The sequence below is a fragment of the Candida albicans genome, chromosome R (assembly GCF_000182965.3).
Source record: "Candida albicans SC5314 chromosome R, complete sequence".
Taxonomy (NCBI): domain Eukaryota; kingdom Fungi; phylum Ascomycota; class Pichiomycetes; order Serinales; family Debaryomycetaceae; genus Candida; species Candida albicans.
Genome location: NC_032096.1, coordinates 1,093,455 through 1,115,182, shown reverse-complemented (window position 1 = coordinate 1,115,182; position 21,728 = coordinate 1,093,455). Strand labels below are relative to the sequence as shown.

At 31.8% G+C, this 21,728-nt stretch overlaps 7 protein-coding genes and 1 non-coding gene across 8 annotated transcripts, besides 2 other annotated features; 2 read left to right on the top strand and 6 right to left on the bottom strand. All coding sequences in view use genetic code 12, as the record gives it.

Annotated features, from left to right (window-relative positions):
• Positions 1–49: 49 nt before the first annotated feature.
• Positions 50–763, bottom strand: CAALFM_CR05140WA (uncharacterized protein; the record flags this gene model as incomplete). The annotated part of the gene is made up of 1 exon (XM_706893.1): positions 50–763. The coding sequence occupies one exon, from the start codon at positions 761–763 to the stop codon at positions 50–52; it is 714 nt and encodes a 237-aa protein (XP_711986.1).
• Positions 764–969: 206 nt separating this feature from the next.
• CAALFM_CR05130CA (uncharacterized protein) lies at positions 970–1,872 on the top strand (the record flags this gene model as incomplete). Its single annotated transcript, XM_706894.2, has 1 exon — positions 970–1,872. One exon carries the CDS (start codon positions 970–972, stop codon positions 1,870–1,872), a length of 903 nt encoding a protein of 300 aa, XP_711987.2.
• Positions 1,873–1,941: 69 nt separating this feature from the next.
• Positions 1,942–4,716, bottom strand: CAALFM_CR05120WA (uncharacterized protein; the record flags this gene model as incomplete). The annotated part of the gene is made up of 1 exon (XM_706895.1): positions 1,942–4,716. One exon carries the CDS (start codon positions 4,714–4,716, stop codon positions 1,942–1,944), a length of 2,775 nt encoding a protein of 924 aa, XP_711988.1.
• Positions 4,717–5,163: 447 nt separating this feature from the next.
• Positions 5,164–5,943: a long terminal repeat ((mu-Ra) Long terminal repeat (LTR); about 780 bp long, 4 copies per genome).
• A 221-nt stretch (positions 5,944–6,164) lies between these two features.
• CAALFM_CR05100WA (uncharacterized protein) lies at positions 6,165–10,001 on the bottom strand (the record flags this gene model as incomplete). Its single annotated transcript, XM_706896.2, has 1 exon — positions 6,165–10,001. One exon carries the CDS (start codon positions 9,999–10,001, stop codon positions 6,165–6,167), a length of 3,837 nt encoding a protein of 1,278 aa, XP_711989.2.
• Positions 10,002–11,824: 1,823 nt separating this feature from the next.
• On the top strand, positions 11,825–13,797 carry HGT9 (Hgt9p; the record flags this gene model as incomplete). Its single annotated transcript, XM_019475543.1, has 4 exons — positions 11,825–12,822; position 12,900; positions 13,010–13,319; positions 13,385–13,797. 4 exons carry the CDS (start codon positions 11,825–11,827, stop codon positions 13,795–13,797), a joined length of 1,722 nt encoding a protein of 573 aa, XP_019331088.1.
• A 313-nt stretch (positions 13,798–14,110) lies between these two features.
• On the bottom strand, positions 14,111–15,587 carry VMA13 (H(+)-transporting V1 sector ATPase subunit H; the record flags this gene model as incomplete). The annotated part of the gene is made up of 2 exons (XM_019475542.1): positions 14,111–15,505; positions 15,573–15,587. 2 exons carry the CDS (start codon positions 15,585–15,587, stop codon positions 14,111–14,113), a joined length of 1,410 nt encoding a protein of 469 aa, XP_019331087.1.
• A 569-nt stretch (positions 15,588–16,156) lies between these two features.
• tH(GUG)1 lies at positions 16,157–16,254 on the bottom strand. The gene is made up of 2 exons: positions 16,218–16,254; positions 16,157–16,191 (listed from the first exon to the last, which is right to left on the bottom strand). It is a non-coding gene; the product is annotated as a tRNA-His (tRNA).
• A 615-nt stretch (positions 16,255–16,869) lies between these two features.
• Positions 16,870–17,377: a long terminal repeat ((zeta-Ra) Long terminal repeat (LTR) associated with the transposon Tca7; about 508 bp long, 10-15 copies per genome).
• Positions 17,378–18,575: 1,198 nt separating this feature from the next.
• Positions 18,576–19,697, bottom strand: GLN1 (glutamate--ammonia ligase; the record flags this gene model as incomplete). The annotated part of the gene is made up of 1 exon (XM_706899.2): positions 18,576–19,697. One exon carries the CDS (start codon positions 19,695–19,697, stop codon positions 18,576–18,578), a length of 1,122 nt encoding a protein of 373 aa, XP_711992.2.
• Between the last annotated feature and the right edge of the window lie 2,031 nt (positions 19,698–21,728).

Sequence of the window (21,728 nt, the reverse complement as noted above, 5' to 3'; positions counted from 1 at the left end):
ACCAATGTGCCAGTACCTATGCAAGCCTTTCAAGTTCATTCCTATACATTTACATATTTCTTAGTTCAATAGAGGTATTCTTAGTACTAGTAGTAGTACTTTCTAAAGTTGCTACTTGTCTAACATTTCTTTTATTCATAATTTCGGTGTATCTTTTCTTCTTTCTTGATTTCAAATGACCCCAAGCAAAATATGCTATTGGAATATAAGCCAAGAATGCTGCTCTTAAAACGTAATCATATATCGAGTCTTGTTCAACAAAGGCAAGACTTAAGAATAAAAGAATCATTTCAGAAACCAAACCCAAAGGATAAGTCAAGTAAAAATTATTGTATTCTAACCAAAACAAAAAATGAAATGAACTCTTTGTTTTCACTTTGAATGCATAATAAAAGTAATGAATGAAATATTGTAAACACCAAGAAGTAATTAATAATGAATATGAAGTATGTTTGGCAATTTTGGGATGAGGGAAAATAACACCATAACATAGCCACACCATTTTTAATCCATTCAGAATCCCCCATAATGATGTGATAGTGAATTTTTTCCTTAACACTGATTTCACAAATAATGATTCAATTATCGGTAGTAATGAAACCACATGAAAGAAATCAGCCATTCCACCAGGTAAGAATTTTCTCCCTACCAAGGGAAGTAGAATAAGAAATCTACCTAAACAACAAAACCATAATGTTGCAGCAACAGTATTATAAAAGAATGCAAGTTTTTCGTTAAATTTTAATGGATATAATGATGCCATGACTAGGATTTATATTTTCACTCTGAAGTGTGTGTTTGTTGTTGTTGTTGTTGTTGTAGTTGGTGTTAATCTAGTTTTAAAAAAAGAAGTAAACTTTGAGAAGACCACCAAAATCAAAGTTTTTTTACAATCGACGTGTTTTTTCAAAGTGTTTTTTTTCCAACTCTTTCCTTCTTAATAATCCCACTACATCATATTGGAAGGTCATGAAATTCATAAAAGTTTTCCTCTTATTTGTAACCATTGTGGTTGCAGCTCATTGGAGTAAAGAAGATTACGAAATTTTCAGTTTGAATGATAAACTTCAACAAGATTTAGGTCATGATATTACTTTTTATAAATGGTTAGGATTAGAAAAAGGTCCAAAATCAAATTTACAAGAAATCACCAAAGCCTATAGAAAATTATCAAGAAAATTACATCCAGATAAATTTGCCTCAGCGAGTCGATCTGATAAAAAGAAAGCTAATGAAAGATTTCAAAGATTATCATTAGTAGGAAATATATTAAAAGATCAATCTTTGAAAAGAAGATACGATTATTTTTATACCAAAGGTTTCCCTAAATGGAAAGGTACCGGATATTATTATTCTAAATTTCGTCCAGGGGTTATATTCACTTTAATTATTCTTTATGTGTTAGTTGGGTTTTTGCATTTTTTCTCTCTTAAAATTAATAGAAAACAAGCATTTAAAAGAATAGTTGATTTGAAAAATGAAGTGAAAAATCAAGCTTGGGGTGGATTACAATTCCCACCTGGTGATGGTTCTGATCGTAAACTTTCAAATGAGGCTACCGGAAAAGTTTTTTTGGTTAAAGCTGATGGTACGGTTTGGTTAGTTGAAAATGATGGCGAACAACATTTAATTGATGAATATGATGTTAATGTCAATCCTGGTTTTAAAGAATCATTATTTTTCAAAATCCCCGTTAAAATTTGGAATTTGATATTAGGTAAATGGGTTCCAATTGATACTTCGGTTGAATATAAGAAACAAGAAACATCACCTCAAGAAGACGACACTAAGAAGAAAGTACAGAAAAAGAAAAGTAAAGGTAAAAAAGTTGAATTGCCGAATGGGAAAGTTGTATACAGTAGAAAGAAATGAATAAAGAAATAAATAAAGAAATAAATAAAATCTTGAAATACAATTAAAATCTTGAAATATACATGTAATTCAATCATCATTATGTGTGGGTACTCTTTTTAATTTGTTAGTTTCTCCAATGTCTTCGTCTTCATCTTCATCTTCAGATGAGCTATCTGATAAATTTTCCAAATATTTATCACTAGAATCATCATGGTGTTCATCTAGATCGTCATCGCAATCATCTTCAATATTATGTTTTGTTAAATCACCACTGGGTGACATTTTCAGTACATTGATATCAGGGACAAAAAATTGGTTCATGTCATAATCATCACCAAGGTCATTCAAATCATTCAGTGTTTGTTCTTGTTCCAGTTCTGAGACACCACCATTATTTTGATTACCCAGATTATCATTTATAAACTCATCATGATTAGATGCATCTCCCAATATAATTTTTTTGGGTTGATCCATATCCAAATAGCCAACAGATGAAGTATCAAACCCATAATCGTTATTTCCATCAGAGTCCTCAGCACCTAAAACCACATTATATATTTCTCTAGTTTTCAAAAGAACATCATTAATGAACCAGGTCCATTTTTCTGATTGGACTGCAGAAACTATCACTGGAGATATCAAATCAGGTTTATAAAGAGATGTAAATTTGACAATTTCTTCACTGATTAGAATTAAATGGCCCATATAACCAGGTCTAGGATTTGTGTCTTCTTTGTAACTGCTAACCACAATATCGGTTAAATTACATTGATCCTCTTTGAAAAGCTCCACTATTAAAAATGAATTGTATGAATTGAGTTTTCCGTTGAAAATTTGCTGAATTAAATCAAACACGACATTATGGAAAAAGTTGTTCCATGGAAATTTGGTGAACATGCTGATTATATCATATAGGATTCCCAGATCAAGCAATTTGATTTTGAAATAATCGCCCACACAAGGATCTTGTCTCATAGATTTGTCTCTTTCAGAACATACAAACGGGTTCTCAGGTGAAATAGAAGGTTCATCATCTTCTGAATCTTCCTCTTGGTCTAAATTATCAAGAAGTTTGCCATAATCATGAACTTCATCGTTAGAGTGACTAGCAAAATGTATGTCATCTAATGATACATCGTCTAAACCAGTAGTCACTTGATTGATGTTGGGAGAATCGGAAAACAGAATCTGCTCTTGCAACGCTTTCTGTAATCTTTTCTCCTGTTGAGATCTGATTTGATCTCTAACTTGAATAATTTTCTTTATTTTTCTGGAATTGAGTAATATCATGTTTGAACAATGTAACAACTCGGCAATCAATTCAGATAACTTAAATCTTGTGAACCCCAAAATATTGGAAGTGACATGTGGTGGTGGAATAGGTTCCGTTTGTATTAATGCGGCAATTCTATCTAAATTTGATGAAAACAAATCCAACATTTCGCCCAAATAGATGGGATCTCGCGGTCCCGGTGGGTTTTGTTCAAAATCTTTGAGCCATTGATACATAACATAAGAATTGACTTCTATTGGACCCCCGTCTCCATTTTGTAACATAGAACTATAAGTCCCACAATTAAGATCATAGTCGGAGTTATTTTTCCGAATGAGTTCAATAATTATACTAACAACATTATTGATTCCGTGCTTGTTTGTTTGGGTTTTCCCGTTTTCATCACTTATCTTGACTAACATAATATCATTAATCATTGTATTGATGACAGTTGGTGAAACTAATTCTCGTGTCAATTGATTTGGTCCGATATTTGTTTCCACCACTGAAGCTAATGCTGCATTTGAAGATATATTAACTAAGGCCTTTAAAAAATCCGTAGCTGCTGTTTGTTTAAAGAATAATTGATGATTAGGGATGCAGTTTTGTGAAGCAAATTGTGAGGTTTCTGGTTTTAAGATTTCAATTAGTTTTGAAATGATATTTTGCAGAGCAATAGTATCAATTATCCCTGTTGGTGAATCCTGTTTATCTGTTTGTATAAGACGAAAAAAGAAATCCATTAATATGGGGACCTCAATTTTTGATAAAAATGTATCAACAAGATTTTTCTGTCTTCTAAAAAAGTTTAAAAGTTCAATACTGTTAGCATCCATCAATTGATCTAAAATGTGTACCAAATATGAGACACTGGGAGAACTTTCCAGTAAATTATTTAAATCAATAATGCGCCATAGTTTATTTATAAGGCTTTCAGTCTCGATAATTCGATTCAGAATAATCCACAAATCAATTGATAGTATATCTGCTGCCGCTTGAACACATCTGCGAAACTTGCTATCCTCTGATTCTTCTTCCTCATTCTCATCATCTTCGATGTCATCGTCATCATCGTCGTCACTCTTGATACCGTTTTTTTGTCTAATCTTTTTAAGTTCTTCTTCCTCCTGTATATCTGTCTCAGGTGGATTCTCATTGAGTAAATCCAAAACTTTTTCATTTTCTTTAATACTTTGTTCGTAAAAAAAATCAACACTTTTTTCCACATACTCTATCAACCCAGATAATATATGTGGTTGAATCAATATTTCTAGAAGCTTCCTTCCCCTGCTATCCTTTGTGTTGCCAGTGTTGATATCATTACTAGACGATGTAAATGATGCTGAATCCGAGTTTGAGACTGTGGCTTCATTGATTGTTTGCGGTTGCAGAAACAGAAAACTAGCTACGCCGTTTCTTGAGTTATAATTTCCTTTAATATTATGAAGTTCATTTAAAAGTTCTTCCAGTAATGTTGGATCTCCTATTAGATCTTCAGCAGTGATTGATGATAGATCTTGTGCCGAATCTAAAAATTTCAGCAATGCATTATTGCTATTCATAGAGTTTGTAAATGGCCAAAAAGACATGGTTGCTGAAATTGTCTAATGTTTGATGAAGGATTCCTTATTATTGAAAGTTTGATTTGATTTCCTTGTCTGTTCTCTTTTTATTTTCTTTCCTTCTTTCTTTCTCTTTCTTTTTTTTTTCTTGTTCTCTTTTCTGTGGAATCTTAATTCTTAACCAATTGTGATAATTGTTTTGTTGATGGTAGAAGGGTCAATGATTGAATAATGTATATTATAAATGCGATTAGGTAAATGATTCTATTTGGCTGTTGTTAGTGTTGTATAAGTAGTTAGATATATAAAAATAGAAAGATCAAGAAGTCAAAAAAAAAGGCAACAAAAAAAAAAACTAAATTAATTTTGACTGTTGGTTGGCAATCAGTTTGTTTTGTTTTGTTAGTGTAGTTAGTAAGTTAACAGTTGGAATGAGTGAGTGAGTGAGTGGTAAAGAAAGTTTGTCGTTGTTGTTGTTGGAAATATTATCTGATCAATCCTGCATCTTGAATGTGAGTGCTTTCAGGAATATGAAACCTTATATTTGAGATATGTTCAATGACTATTCAATGTTACAAAGAAACCTTATTATACACAGAAGTGTGTCAAGGTTTAATGTAACATGAGTAATGTAACAATAACACCATGGGTGTGGTATATTGAAAGACCAAGAAGTATGTTACGCTTATAAGGATAAGCGGGGAACCTACACTTTCGAGTGTGTAATGCAACTTCAAGAATTATGTCACTTACACTTTTGAGTGTGTACTACAACTAAATGTAACAAGAATGAAAGTGATATATCTTATACACGCAGAGTGTGAATGTTACTGAGTTTATCTCAGGTGGGGTTTCATCTGCACTGAGAAATGTGAATGTTTATTATAGGATGATACACCACATGCACTGGTTAGTGCAACCTTCTAAGGAATCTGACAAGTATAAATAGACTGGAAGATTCCTTAGGGATACAGACGTAGATTTTAGTAAGTAACGACGTATAATCTTATTTATATATATCAACTATTTTAGTATATTCAATATGCCTCCTGCTGCTAATAGATCTCGAAAGAGACAAAGATCACAACTGGCTACTGAACCTCAAAGTGAAGCAACAGCTCTAGCTACCACAAGTCCTAACTTACCTACAAATACTGATGCAAATGACGAAGTCATCTCAGAATCTCCACAATATACCAATATGCAGTCGCATACAAATGATCACAACAACGAGAGGAATTTTATTTTCCAACAGTTGTAATGTTGATTTTGGTAAGGATTTTTTTCTCTCTCTATCTTTGTATGGCTCACCATTAACAAATTACAATTTCAGATTTTCAGATCTCATAACCCTTCAGAATATTCCATTTGTTTTTATCTTCTGATATATATAGCTATATGTCTATACATATGATACATTGGCTGTACAAACTTTTGACTTATTCTTTGTTGCACCTTTCCTTGACCCAATTCAATTAATCTTCTGTGGGCATCTCTTCTATCATTTTAATTGCACGATCATATTCTTCAAGAATAAAATCATTAATTTCTGTACATGACTGAGTAACAATATCTTTACAATTAGCAGCACAATGTTCAATCCATTGTTTAATAGTCATTTCTTCTTCTTCTTCAGGCATTTCAGCAATAAATTTAGTAAGATCTCCTGTCACATCATCATGCAAATCATATTCAGAACATGCCAAGTCTTTCAACTCATTTGCACTACTTTCAAGGAATTTTGTTTGTTCAATAAATTGTGACATTGAACGCAGTTGCCATTTTAGTGATGGTTGCAATTTTTTCTTTTCTTCTTCTTCTTCTTCCTCCACACCACCATTATCGTTGTCATTTTCATTACTACTGTTATTATTATTATTTAATCTGTGGATTTCTGTTAATGAAGAATTCATGCCCAATGGTGATGTAGCAAGACCACCAATCCCAAGAACATCCGGATAATGTTTCTCGTCAATCTCTAAGGAATGTTTCTTTGTTATAGCAGAACTTTCAACTTTGGTTTCCTTAAATTCTTTGGTTATTTCTTGATTCTTTGTTATATCCAGTTCTGATGCCTTCGTTAGACTTTTGCTTGGTAATTCTTTAGTATTATCTGGTGAATAATATGTATCAGTATTCTTTACTTTTGGTGGGGAATCATTTGGACCTGTAATTTCTTCTAGTGATCGATCATTGCCTGCAGTCATTTCAGAGCTATTTCTTATTGGAGATGCCTTTTGGTTGGATTGTAGTTCTTCTGTTGAATCAATAATTAATTCTTCCTCTGCTTCTTCTTCTTCTTCAACCAATAAATCAGAAGCATCAATATCCATGCCGTCCGGATCTTGTTCCTTAATTGACTTCTTCTCTGAATCTTCATAGTTGCTGTCATTCATAATTGACTCTTCTTTTTCATTTGTATCAACCTTGGTTAAGGAATGCAGTTCACTATCTTCTAACATCACTTTCAGAATCTCGTCATCAATCTGTTTGATATCTTGTATATAATTTGAGTAACTGTCATTATCACTTGATTCAGATTCAACTACAAAACTAATTCTTGAGTTGTTAGATGTACTAGTAGCTTGAATTTCAGCAATCTTTGGTTTTGGAGATTTCTCAAAGGATACAAAGGAATCTAAATCTTTCAAAATTGAAGATTCTTCTTTGGTAGAATTATTAGCGTCTGTGGTTGGAACATTAGAATTTGGTAAACCCGATGACTTAGTGATACCAGGTACTAATTCTTCATCGGGATCTACAACCATATCGTTATCATTTAGGTCGATTACCGTATTTGAGTTCTTAAGATTTTTTGTTTTCGATAAACTGTTGATTTTGGTACCAGTGGGAGTATCTTCCTTATCTATTTTCACTTTCTCATCTACGACTTTCTCCTCAATTGTCACGTTATTTTGTTTATGAGTTTTTTCGGGAGATGAATCATCCTTAACATTCACGCCTGTTTCATTTTTCGATGATAAAAACTTATTTGGACTGCTTAAAACTTCTGCTGTTTCAAATGACATATCAAGAATGTTTGGTTTAAAAAGTTTCTTTCGTTTCCTCTGTAAATTCTTCAAAGAATCTAAAAATCTAATTGGAGATGTATTAGGTTCTTCAAATTTTCTTTTCGTTGGTTCAAGTTGTTTGGTTTCAATTTGCTTTTGTTCGGAAGTTTTTGATTTTGTTTTCTTTGAAATAGTATTCTTCTTTTTCAATTTTTTGGGTTCAAGTAAATGAGTTGATGGCTCATTTTCAATCTTTTCTATATGTTTTTCGTCATATTCTAAATTGTCGTCTGTGTTATCAAATAAATTTTCTAAAGGTGTTGTAGACTTTTCTTTCTTACTGATAACAACACGTTTGGGTTTTTTGGGTTCGGATTTAGATATGTCTTTGCCTTTGACTTTGGCTTTGGAATTATTTTGTTTGGAAGTTTCTGTCTCTTTTGCTGGCGTTTTAGAAGTTGATTTTCTTTGTTTCGTTTTTGGGTTCTCTAGTTCTTGAGTGGTATCATCAAAATTTCCAGATATTTTAAACAGTTCATCTGATGAGTCTGCATACGATTCACTATTTTCATCACTGTGATATTCTGATTCGTCGTCTGAATCTTCTAAATCAAATTCTTCTTTCTCTGAATTCGAATTTACATCTTCTCTGTTTTTGTTATCTGTTCCGTCTGAATTGGAATTTGAATCAGAATTGGAATCTGAATCTTCTTGAATAACTGGACTAAATCCATTTATATCTTTCAGTAAATCCACCTTCGCCTGTTCTCCTTTTTCTATATCTAAATCTTTATCCTCATTGTCATCCCCATTTGCAAAACTTAATTGTTTCTGTGATCTTGGTTCTGTTGATTTATCCTTATCCAGGACATTGTCTGATTGTAACTGGTACTCCCCCTTGCCATTAGCCGTCGTGTCTTTTGCTTGTTGTTTTTGTTGTGACAAATCATTCGATTTATTTTCCTCTACATATACATCTTCCATTTCAATTTCAATTTCATCCATCGGTATTTCATCATTATCAATTACTTCTTCAATATCACTATCATTGTGAATTTTTATATCCCCTATATCATCAATCCCATTATCATCTGTTGATTCATTATATAATAATGAATTTTCTATTAGGTTTTTGTTAATAATTGAAGATTTCCTTTTGGAATTATTGTGTTGACTTGATTTTTGTGATACTTCAATAAATTCTTGTAATAAATCTTCATCGGGTAATTTATCCCAATAATCAACATTTCTATCCTTTTCTCCATATAATCTTTTAATTCTTTTCGATCTTCTATACGTCGGTCGTTCATCTTGTTCTATTATTGATAAATCTTGGGATATATCTTTGACTGGGGTGGAAAAACTATCATTCATCTTATTAACAGAAGTGTCATGTTTGTGTTTATTAGTGATTTCCTGGGGTAGACTAGTGGTGGAATCATCAGATATACTGATTACATCATCTTTGGTTTTGTTGTCATTGTCATTTTCAGAAGCATGAAAGCTCGCTAGTTCGATAATTTCCTCGTCATCATCATTATCATTATTATTATAATCATTATTATTATCAATTTTGTTATCAATATTCCCCTCCTCATGATCAATGTCATTTATGCTCTTTGTTATTGGGTTTTCCAATTCTAAACTATCTTTGTCTCCATCTTGTTCATTATTATATAAATCAAGAAAATAACAATAAGTGGACTCATTTCGTATATGTTCCTGAATAGGATCGTCATCTTCTTCCCAATAATCTAATGCACACTGACAATACATACATCGCACACGGTCATCTTCAATTGATCTTGGTGAGTATATGAACCCTGCATGGGAAAGGGAATTGGAATTTGGGATTGAATCTATCTTATCTAATGGATAATTCACATAAAATTGTTTCCTAAATTCAATGGTTTTAGATTGGAAAGGGTCATTGAATTTTTCATGATCTGTCCAAAAATTTTTCAATTCATCACGATTTTGATTGAAACTAGTTATTATATCATCGATATTGGCAATTAAACTCATGGGACAAGAAGAATTCCGTCGTAAATGTTTAGTATTTATATTTTCAACATCCTTATTAGATTTTATTATTTCAGAATTCCCACAATATGCACAAGTGATTCGAGTTTTACTTCTTGGTGTAGGATTATAATAAAAACCTGAATCGATTAATCGATCAAAATTTTCAACATCACTGAATTCATCCCATGCCAATGATTTGTTGCCAATTTTTATTGGATCTTCAAATGTTTTTAGTCGATGATCTCGGTAAATCATCTCATGGTTGATATTTGCCATTGACTGCTTTTTAAAAAAAAGTATGTGGGGGTTGTGTAGAGTAAGCTCTATGTTGGTAATATTTAGTGATTGTATACAAAAAAAATGGAGAGAAACCAAAAATAAGAACGCGATAACTATTTGTTTATTTTTATTTCTTTGTGCACTACCCGTAATGTATTGGCGTTGCACGAAGTACCGATAACAGGGAACATCTGAAAAACAACCAACTTTACTCTACATACCTGACTCTTGTTTTGAAACTTATGGGATAGTTTAATGTTCTCTAACATAGGTAATGGTTTGACATGGCCAGAATTCTGTTTTTCAAGGATTATGAAAGTTGTAATTAATGGCTTGCGAATTAGGTGTGATCCCAATGCTTATTAACTAACCAAGTTATCCACTATAAGATTATATTATCATATACATCAAAAGAAAACAGCTTTGGACTATTGTATGCTTTACGAGCTCGAGATGATAACAAATAAATTTGTGAAATATAGGGTTATAAGAGATGGAAATGATTCTTAAAGATTTCGAAGAAAACTCGACACTTTGGCGACGAGTCTATATAAAATATTGATAATCCGTAAGTTTGAGTTTTATCTAATCTATTCCGACAGCCGGAAATATAAACTTCTCGAGGTATTACAATTTCGGAATGGTTGATGTTATTATAAATACGAATTTGTCTATACATACATTTATTCTTGTGTTGTTAGCTATATGTAATGCAGAGTGTTTTTAAAAAAAAAATTGGCTATTGGACCTTCCTTTTGAATGTTGAAGAAAACAATTTAACAAACATGAGTGGGAGAAAACTAGTAAAGCTGACTAATTTATACAATGTACGTTTGATAGCCATTATTGTGCGATTTATTAGCTTATTTGATTGTTTAACATAGTTTCGGGTTTTTTTTCTGTTCTATATACTCTTGAAGAAGAAATAATCACACGATTTATTCCAAACATAAGGGCATTCATTTTTTGTGTTGAATACCGGTTCAATAAATTGCCAAGAGCTATGTTAAGTAGACTTGTATGATGTCTCATGTTCTAATCGTTGTTGCCGAACGTTATCCACAAGATACATTCATTATGTGGCTCGTAATTGACTAAAAAAACCACCTAAATTTTAAATTAGCAAAAAGGATAATGAAGTGGGGATTTCTCTGCTATATCTTTTAAACTAAATAATCCGCATTTTATGTGTTAAATGGGTAAATAATTTTTCTAAACGTTAAATCATTTAATAACGAAGTTTTTCCCCCAGTCGATTTAGATGAATTTATTATTATTGTTGACCTCGAAAGTCCCCCCAACTAAAAATTGGAAGCTGCAAAACGACAAAAGTTTTTCAATTTTCAACAAACTGCAACTGCATCCGAGAATCTAAATGCTCCACAAAATACATTCATTTTTTTTTTTTTTTCGAGTTCCCTTTGTTAATTTGGTTTATTAACTTCTTATTGTCTTTAACTTATTATACTATTCATATTACCCCAGGAAAAATAGCTTAAAACGTATTAATATTAGAAATCGTACTTTACTTGTGGAGTTTGTGCCACAAACCTCTTAACAAGTTACCGAGCTGACCATGTTATTAGTAGTTGAATCGTGGGGCTATAATTGATTCTATAGCCATTATTAGTCTGTATCATTGCCACTGATTGCACAGCATTGTTCTTCTCTTTGCAATTGCTTACTGTACATCATAACCGTGTGAAGGGCCAAGACTATAAAACCCATCAAATATCCTTCTTGTTTATCGATTTGTTTTCTCTTTTTTTTATCATTTTCTTCAAACCCCATTTATAACGGTTATTATCAAAATATTCACAATGCTGAAGGGAGATTTAGAAGAATTAGATATTCAAAAGCTTATAGTTGAAAAAAGGCTTGAACAATCAAATGGTTCAGGTTTTGCCACCATGAAGCGTAACAAAAGAGCACTTGGAACATGTTTATTTGTATCGTTAGGTGGGATCTTATATGGTTACAATCAAGGTATGTTTGGACAAGTTTCAAGTATGCATTCTTTTGGTGAAACTGTTGGTATTGGTAAAATCCAAGATAATCCAACATTACAAGGTTTATTGACATCAATTTTGGAATTAGGTGCTTGGGTTGGAGTATTAATGAATGGTTACGTGGCCGATGCATTGGGTCGACGTGCTTCTGTTGTCATCGGATGTATTTTATTCAATATTGGTGTCATTATTCAAGCAGTTGCTCGTGATGCCGATTATGGTTATATTTTGGGTGGACGTTTTGTTATTGGTCTTGGAGTTGGGGTACTTTCCATGGTTGTACCATTATATAATTCTGAAATTTCGCGAGCTGAAATAAGAGGAGCTAACACTGCCATCTATCAACTTTCCATTACTTTTGGTATTATGATTTCCTATTGGATCACTTATGGAACTAATTTCATTGGTGGAACAGGTGACAATCAAAGCCAAGCCTCTTGGTTAGTTCCAATGTGTATTCAAGCGGCGCCAGCAATAATATTGGCAGTGTTTATCTATTCTTTCCCAGAATCACCTAGATGGTTGATCAATGTTGGTCAAGAAGATAAAGCATTAGAAGTTCTTGCTTGGTTACGAGAAACTGAACAAGAAAATGTTGGTTTGCAAATTGAATTTTTGGAAATGAAAGCACAAAAAATATTTGAGCAAACACTTGAAACCGAAGCTTATCCACATTTACAAGATGGAACAAAAATGTCAAAATTCAAAATCAATTTGAACCAATACAAATCAATGGTTACACATTTACCAACATTTAAACGAGTCTCAGTGGCTTGTTTGACTATGGTATTTCAACAATGGACAGGAGCGTATGTATCAAATACTTTTTTTTTTTGATTTATTGATTTGCAACCAATTCTTATTTACTAACAACAATGCATTATAGAGTATGTTAAATTTATTTTATTCATTTTTTTTTATGTGTTGAAGGTCTGCCAGATCTTTACTCGATTCGAGTCAATTACTAACTTTTCCATTTGCCTTTCTTTTTTTTAGAATTTCATTTTATATTATGCCCCATTTATATTTGCCTCATTGGGTTTATCGGGAAATACAACTTCTTTGCTTGCATCAGGTGTGGTAGGGATAGTTATGTTTTTATGTACTATTCCTGCTGTAATGTGGGTTGATAAAGTTGGACGGAAACCACTTTTAATCTCAGGTGCCTTAGTTATGGGACTTTGTCATTTTGTAGTTGCAGGTATCTTGGGAGGGTATAGTGACAACATTGGTAGTCATAAAGCTGCCGGATGGGTGGCTGTTGTCTTCATTTGGATTTTCGCTGGTGCCTTTGGATATTCTTGGGGTATGTATATAACTAGTTTTTTGGGGTTTTTGATTGCATTTCATACTAACATCATAATCATTTAGGTCCATGTGCATGGGTTATTGTGGCTGAGGTTTTCCCCTTGGGTATGAGAGCTAAAGGTGTATCACTTGGTTCAAGTTTCAATTGGTTAATGAATTTTTCGGTTGCAATCTCAACTCCTAAATTTGTTGCCAATGCTAAATACGGAGCCTATATTTTTCTTGGTTTGATGTGTGTTATTGGTCTGATGTATGTTTATTTCATGGTTCCAGAAACTAAAAATAAGACTTTAGATGAATTGGACGAAGTCTTTGGAGATTTCACTGGTACTTCTAAAAAAGAATCTGAACTTCGTGAAAAAATACTTAAACAAGTTGGTTTGGTGGATTTGCTTGTTGGTTCTGATAAAGAGTTGGATTCTTTTCGTTCAAAACCAGAAGTTGAATATAAGGAAAAAGAAGCACACAGTGAATGATTGATTCTTTCTACAACATTTCTTTGAATTCATTTGGAAAACTTCTTTTTGATTTTTTAGTTCTCTACGTTTTATCATACATATTGATGTTTATGATGAATAAAACACCTACATTTGTTAATTTTGCAGTGTATGTATTTTTAAATAGTATATAACAATAATTATTATAAGAAAATAAAAAAAAAGGGGCAAGTGTAAGTCAATAAATGAATGCATCAGAATGCAATGGTTTGAGAATATTCAACAAAAATCATAAATAGTAATAATAATGTCCTGCTTGAGTAACATATCATGACCCTAATGGCGGCGTTACTTAAAAATTGTGACCAACTAACAATTGAATAGTTTTTAAAGCTTGATATTTCAATTCATTATCACCCTGGCTATTATCCAAAAATGTCATGATCAATAATTTATATTGACCTCCCTTCTCAGTGTTTATAAATGTGATTAAATCTTTTCCTAAGTTTTTGATTAAAAACTGTAAATCGTTTAATAGAATCACATTAATAGTAGTGCTATCATTAGTATTGGAAATCAAGATTTCAAAAATTCTTTTAACTAACTTATAATTGGAATCTTTAAATTTACCACTGTTCTCTAACCAAAATTCAGTTGATTTATGGGTAGGAGAAGCCCAACTTATAAGTTTAGGGTTTTCCAATTCTGTCAAGTATTCGTCAAAGGAAGTCAATTTTTGAGTAACAATTTCTTGTAAATTATCATATAAATAATTCAAATCGTTGGATAATTCTTCATCACTACCATTGGAGGCAAACTTTCTTTCCTTTAATGTGTTCACAGTGTTTAAGGCATCACTAAATAATAACACTTTGATTACTTTGAACTGTTCTTGTGAGGATATGGTAATGTCAACAAAATTCTTCAAAATTGCCACGGCCACACGAACAATCTTCAATTTAATTGAATCTTTGGCAATAGACAAAAGGTTACCTACCAATTGTGGGAAATTATGAATCAATGATCTATTGATTGGGGCAGTGTATGATAAGACCCAAACCACTAATAAAACGTTGTAAGAAAGCTGTAATCCAATGGAATTGGGGTTTTTGGCCAGTTTTTCAATCAAATTGTTAATTGGTTTGAAATTAGTAAGAAGGTTATTGTTTTGATAAACAAGTTTAAATGGTTTAACAATCAAAAGATCCTGCAATAATTGAACACCAATGAATTGATAATTGGAATCAGCAGATTCACCAATTAAATATGACAACACACTAAATATTTTGATTAAAATTTCATCATCATTGATAGTCTTAACTTTGCCCAATAAAATTTCAAGATTGTATAATGATAAACTTTTAATTAAATTGTCTTTATTATCTAAATGATTGATGAAAGGAATGTAAGGTAATGACTTGTCGACTTCAGATAATTTTAAAACTGCATCTAAGAATTCTGGTACATCTAAAAGCAAATCATTAATTAAAGCTAAAATATTTTTCAAAACATCATCTTTACTATCAACACGATTCAAAACGTTTAATAAACATTTGGAATATAAATCCAATTGTGCCTTGACAGTGTTGTTTCTATTTTCAATTGATTGCTTCTCCAATAATTTGATGTGATTGGCATCGTCTTCAGAAACTACTCCTGATCTAGCCAAACCTTCCCATGGAATTATTCTTTCTTTGATTATCTTTTTAGAATCAAATAAAAAAGTACTGTCAATTACTAATGGAGTCTGTATAGTTAATCAAATTATGTTAGTAAGAATGATATAAAACAAGTTTAGTTAATCGTTCACATACGTATCCTTCAGACATGTTCAATCGAATATTCTATTTATTAAAGAGAGAAATTGAAATTGCAATTAAAACGATAGATATTCTTCTTCTATATGATGGGATGTTGAACAAAACAGAAATTGAAACAGCCTTGAGAAATTTCGTCGATAAACTCTCTCTCTCTTTCTCACTGAAGAAAAAATATAAATCTCCATTTCACTTACTTTATCCCTAATAATTGAAATTGATTAAAGAGAGACTTTTATGCAAATGTACACGACGCAGTCCAAGATTAGAATACACCATTGAATTCAAAGTAGTTTTCAATGTGTACTTCACAGTTTGAGCAGTCGATTTATACTCTGGCATAAGTATAAATTTCCTTATCTATACAAAATAGAATAGCAGATGTTATTAAAACTTTATTTGTACGCAAAAGATGGTTGTACAATCAGTCAATCTAGATATTTGTCTGATAAGCTTAAAAAGAAAAACCAATACACCATACTGTTTGGTATATGCCTAGTCCAATGCCTGTCAATGTAAGATAAGAAATCACTAACAAAAATTATACCCAATACTATGTGACAGTTTGAAAAAAAAAATAATGCCATCACCAAGAATCGAACTTGGGTCTAATCGGGATTGTAGTTCGCAGTGCTTGAAACACCACAACGATTTATAATGACCACTATACTATGATGGCTTCTCGTTGAGATGAAATCACTTAATTAAATATATATCAAAAGGTTTTACTCTTATATTATAACAGATAATTGGTTTTGATATTGCTCTTGACAACCTTTGATATACAGTTTCTAACAAAACAAGCTACTCTAGAGAAGATAAGTTATTAAAAATGGTATAAAATTACATTATAGCTAGGTTATGTGCTATGAAGTTTATGTTGTATTTTTTTGGGGATAGTTTTTTGACAAATAAATTGCAAAAATACAAGGTGTTTTTCCAGCTTATTTCTGAAAAAATATACAATTATCAAATCTTAAGAAGAGTATCTTTATTTTTCCATTCTGTGCTTGGCTAGTCTACAAATTTTGACTGTAATTGTTATTGCAACCACTACTACTATGTGAGTCAACTCATTTGAAAAACTTCTTTTAAGGAATATCTTTTAGATCAAACAAGTACAAAATTGAAAATCAAGGGGGTCACACTTGTAAAAGGTAAACATCTTTCAAAATCAGGAAAAAATGAGAAACTAAATATTCAAAAGTCCGTTGCTATAGTTGTGGTTGGATTTTCAGTTTACATCAAAAATATCAAGTTGTTGTCTTCTTTTACGGACAGGGATAGCATACTCTGTTGTGGGTTAGCTCCTTGAGTTTGATCTGCCATTATTGTACTGGCTTGATCTAGACTAATGAAAGTGTTTCCTGTATTATTAGTAGAGTTTAAWTGATCTGATTCTGACATACTATACTGTAGTGCTTTCAAATATACTAGCAACTACCAACTTATATTATAAATATAATCGTTAATCTCTATATATGAAACCATCAATAGATTTCTAGTGGTTAGTCTCTAAAGGGGATTTTACACATATTTATAATCCACCCTTTCTCTTTCTAACACACTCTCTGTTTTATCCTTAATAGGAATCAATCTTAATACAATAATTTAATACGGTAGTTAGTTGGTTTTCACTAATCAATTAACTCAACCTAACACTTTAATTTAACAATAACAATAGTAGTCAACAGCAATAACTGTATTAACAATAACTATATTAAGGTAGTTAACCTGTGCACAATATAACCTTATTAGGCTTTCCACACTAATCAAGAATTAGCATTAGCTATATTACAACATACTCGTAGAAATTTTAAATTCACGATAACAACACCAAGAATGATTTTGAATATTGAAAAAAAAAGTCCATTGAAACCTGTGCTATTAGATGTGTGACCAAAGGAATATTGCTTCCGCTTTGTTTTTGCGGTAACTTTTTTTGCCTTTGATTAAGAAGTTGATTTATTAATTTTCGCAGTCAATTAATTTTAATCCAATCACTTTTTTTTTTGTGTGGCCAATTTTTTAAACAGAGTCATCTCAAAGACTATGTTCTACCCGTAAAATTGTATTTCAAACAAATAACTCTTGCATTTCAAAAGTTAAAAAAAATTCCGCAATTTACCATTCATTCATCAAACAGTCAACTACTATGTATTTTTTGAAGGTCTCATTCCAATAATAATTGATAATAACTTAATTATCCTGAAAAATTACAAACAAGAACCAAATTATTCCCTCAAAATTCAACTCAATTTAGTAACGCGCTAAATTATTCACAATTAACACAAAACAGTCAATTTTACTAACATCGCTACAAAAAAAAACACCTCAATTTATTGCTCTCAATGTCATGTTATACTAATAACAGGATTTACTGGTAATATCAGCATCATTCACAGCTTTCATACAAATTATTTAATAAATTCTGTAAGTTTTCAATTTTGACATTTTTTTTCATTATTGACAGGTGAAATTTGTTTCAATTACCAGAATCAAAACTCTTTCTTCAGTTCACAATATGTCATTATCTCTATTGTCAATACCAATTAGAGAGGGATAGCAAACAACTTTATCATAATTCCCTCATAATGCAATAAACACCTCTTAATATCAATAACTCTTTGTTCAATAAATAAACAAATAGCAATATCCAGGCTAATCTTTTTGTAATGTAATTTTATTAAATTTCAAGTTTGCCTCTTTTTGTAAGTTGATGAGATTTATCTTGCAGCCTAATATTTGTTGTAGTGAAAAAAAAAAGGTGGAATTTTACTCATACTTTACAAATCAAGTACTATCAACATAATTCTAACAATTGAAACATAAATATATGTGTATAATAATTATAATACTAAACTATAATAATAATAAATCATGAACTAAATAATAATAATAATGTGTAGGAAACTAAACTAAACTAAACTTTTACTCTTCTTCTTCTTCAACTTCTTAGTTTTTTTGTATTTTATTTATATGGAAATGTTTTTTTGAAAATTAGTTATCATCACTGCTTTCTCTAAGGAATTCTTTAGCCATATCAGCATCTGGAATGGAACCACAGATTGTCTCCACCATGATACCAGTGACCAAGTATGGATCAATGTTAGAAGCTGGTCTTCTATCTTCGAAATAACCATATCCTTCTTTAGCAACTTGTCTTGGAATTCTGATAGATGCACCTCTGTTAGCAACACCTGATGAAAAAGTATCCATATGACCAGTTTCATGACGACCAGTTAATCTTTGATCATTATCGGCACCATACAATAACATATGTTCCTTGTGTCTTTTGGCCAATTTACTCAAAGCAGATTCAATAACTTTCATACCACCAGGCACTCTCATAGACTTGGTAGAAACATTAGTATGACAACCAGCACCATTCCAATCACCTTTCAAAGGTTTTGGATGGAAGGAAATCTTGACGGCAAATTCTTCAGCAACTCTTTGTAATAAATAACGAGCAATCCATAATTGATCACCCATTTCAATACCTTCACATGGACCAACTTGGAATTCCCATTGAGATGGCATAACTTCGGCATTAATACCAGAAATGTTGATACCAGCATAAAGACAAGCACGATAATGAGCTTCAATGACATCTCTAGCAACAACTTTACCAGTACCAACCCCACAGTAGAATGGACCTTGAGGAGCTGGGAATCCACCTTTTGGCCAACCATAAGGATAATCATATTGATCAAATAAAGTATATTCTTGTTCTAAACCAAACCAAACTTCTTCACTAGCATGAGCCTTCATCAATTTAGCACATTCATGACGATGATTAAATTTGTTTGGAGTACCATCATTGTTCCAACATTCATTTAAAACAATGATATTGTCACCTTTTCTAAATGGATCAGGATAAAAAGCAACCGGTCTTAAATACACATCAGAATCATGACCTGGAGCTTGACCAGTAGATGAACCATCATAATTCCATTCAGGCAAATCATCAACACTAGTTGGTTTTTTGGATAAAGTTCTACATTTGGATCTAGTGCTACCTTCAGCATCAATCCAAACGTATTCAGCTAAGATTTTACCATTTTGAGACAATTCCAAATATTTAGCCAAAATAGCAGTTTGTTCTGTAAGGGAAGTAGTCATTTTTGTTATATATATGTGTTGTTGTAGTTGTTAAGTAAATAGTCAAGACTAACGTCTAATTGTATAAAAGTCCTTGTTGACTTGGGAGATATAAAGTATTCTAAGGAATAGAAAAGAAAAGAAAAGAAAAGGAAAAAGAAGGGAAAAATAAATTTGCAACTTCATWCAAAAAAAAAAAAACTCATTGCAAGTGAAATCAAACTATTTAAATACAAAATTTTTGTTTATTCTTAATCAGGAATCAATTATTTCTTTCTGTTGTTGTTGTGTTTTTCTTTTTAGTAGCCAGTACTGTATATAGTAAACACATTACAAAAAAGAAATTTGTTAGTAGGAAAAATCCTGATAAGAGAGTGGAGTTTGGTTATCACAGCCAATCAAACACTCAGGATCAACATACTGCATAATAATATTATTATCCATGTTGCAAAGGTAAATTTTTTTTTTTTTGKTTTTTTGCATGCGTGTGTAAAAATAAAATCCTCATTTCAACAGGTGACTAATTTTTTCATCACCGCCTCTCAACAACAACAACGATGAATTAATTTGTCTTGGTTCTTGAGCAAAGAAAACAATAGGATCACGTGCAGAAGTCTTTTACTATCGTATGAGGGAATTAACTGATAGCAAGAGTTTTTTTTTTGTCAAATAATGATCTAAAAATGAATAACAAAAGCTAAACGCCAGTCTAATATGTAGGATGGAAGAGGAGAAACAACAACTACGATTGAAGTTTCATTTCCCCAGATTATTGAATAATGTGTTGGAATCGGACCTAAGGCTGAGTGAAAATTTTTTTTGCAAATTTTCGAGTTTTCAGTTTATTGTTGGTTTAGAGTTTTTAGCCATTCAATGATGAAATGTCAATTGCAGAAAAATATCCCTCAATACGTAAAGAATCAATATAGCAGAGTGAAAAGTATAATTAGAAGATCAAACTAGGCTGGTGGTGGTGGTGGTGGGTGATTGAAAAGCCTGTAATTTGAGGTATTTTTTTCATTTCTCTTTCGCTCAAAAATGTCATTATGGACAAAAGAGGTAAGTTCTTTAAATTGTTTGCTTGTCTTTTGGCAATCAATCATTTCGTAATTTCAGATCAAATTTGTAGGCTTTCGTTGTTTAGGAATTGTGTGTAGAAAGATAATTTGTTGATTCAATCAGTAATTTCTCGAGTTTTTTGAGCAACATACATTGATGTTAGATGTCTTGTGATAATCGGATGTAAATCAGCACAAGTCTAGAATCAGTAGTTTAGATAATAATCAACAGTAGATTATGATGTGATGTTCGTAGTTGAGAGTTTGATGTCATTACAACGAACAACCTATAGACAACCCGAAAGAAGGACCAACATTGTACTATCACTACAAATCATATGTGATCACCAGTTGGTTAGTTGGTTGTTGTAGAAGGAAGGATTTTTGTAATTGTTCTGTTTCATACTATATATTTGAATATCAGGAATTTACCAAATTGATCTGACAAGAAAAACAAGCATATAACGGAACTGGTTCCAAAACAAAAACCTCGCTAACAATAGTCGGAGAGATTATTATTTTTCCGTACCACCCACTTAACCTCTCCTAAACAAACCATAAGGTACAATAATAAAAAAAAAAACCAGGTCAACGTTCTTCCCGAGATTTATTAAGTTTGGGAAAGGTTCCATCAAGTTACATGGGAGTAGATCAAAAATAATGACACTCAACAGAACAGATCAAGATATTTCTAATGTTGCAAGACTAGTAATTATTGAAAAAGAAATATGTTTTTTGCTTGCTTTTTGGGGGAGGAGAGGGGGGACACTCGACGTCCTTTTCTCTCTGGTGATGATGATGTTGTTTGTACTTCATTGCTGTTAACCCCCTGTCTTTCCCGTATAGAAATTATATTTTGTTCCGGTTGTCCATTTCCTGATTATGAAAGGTAAAAAAACAAGAAATTCTATATCTAAAATTAGAATTTCTTTTTTTATCACATATATGCAGTACAGAAACAAGAGGTGTGTTGTTGCACAAGTCCTGAAAAACA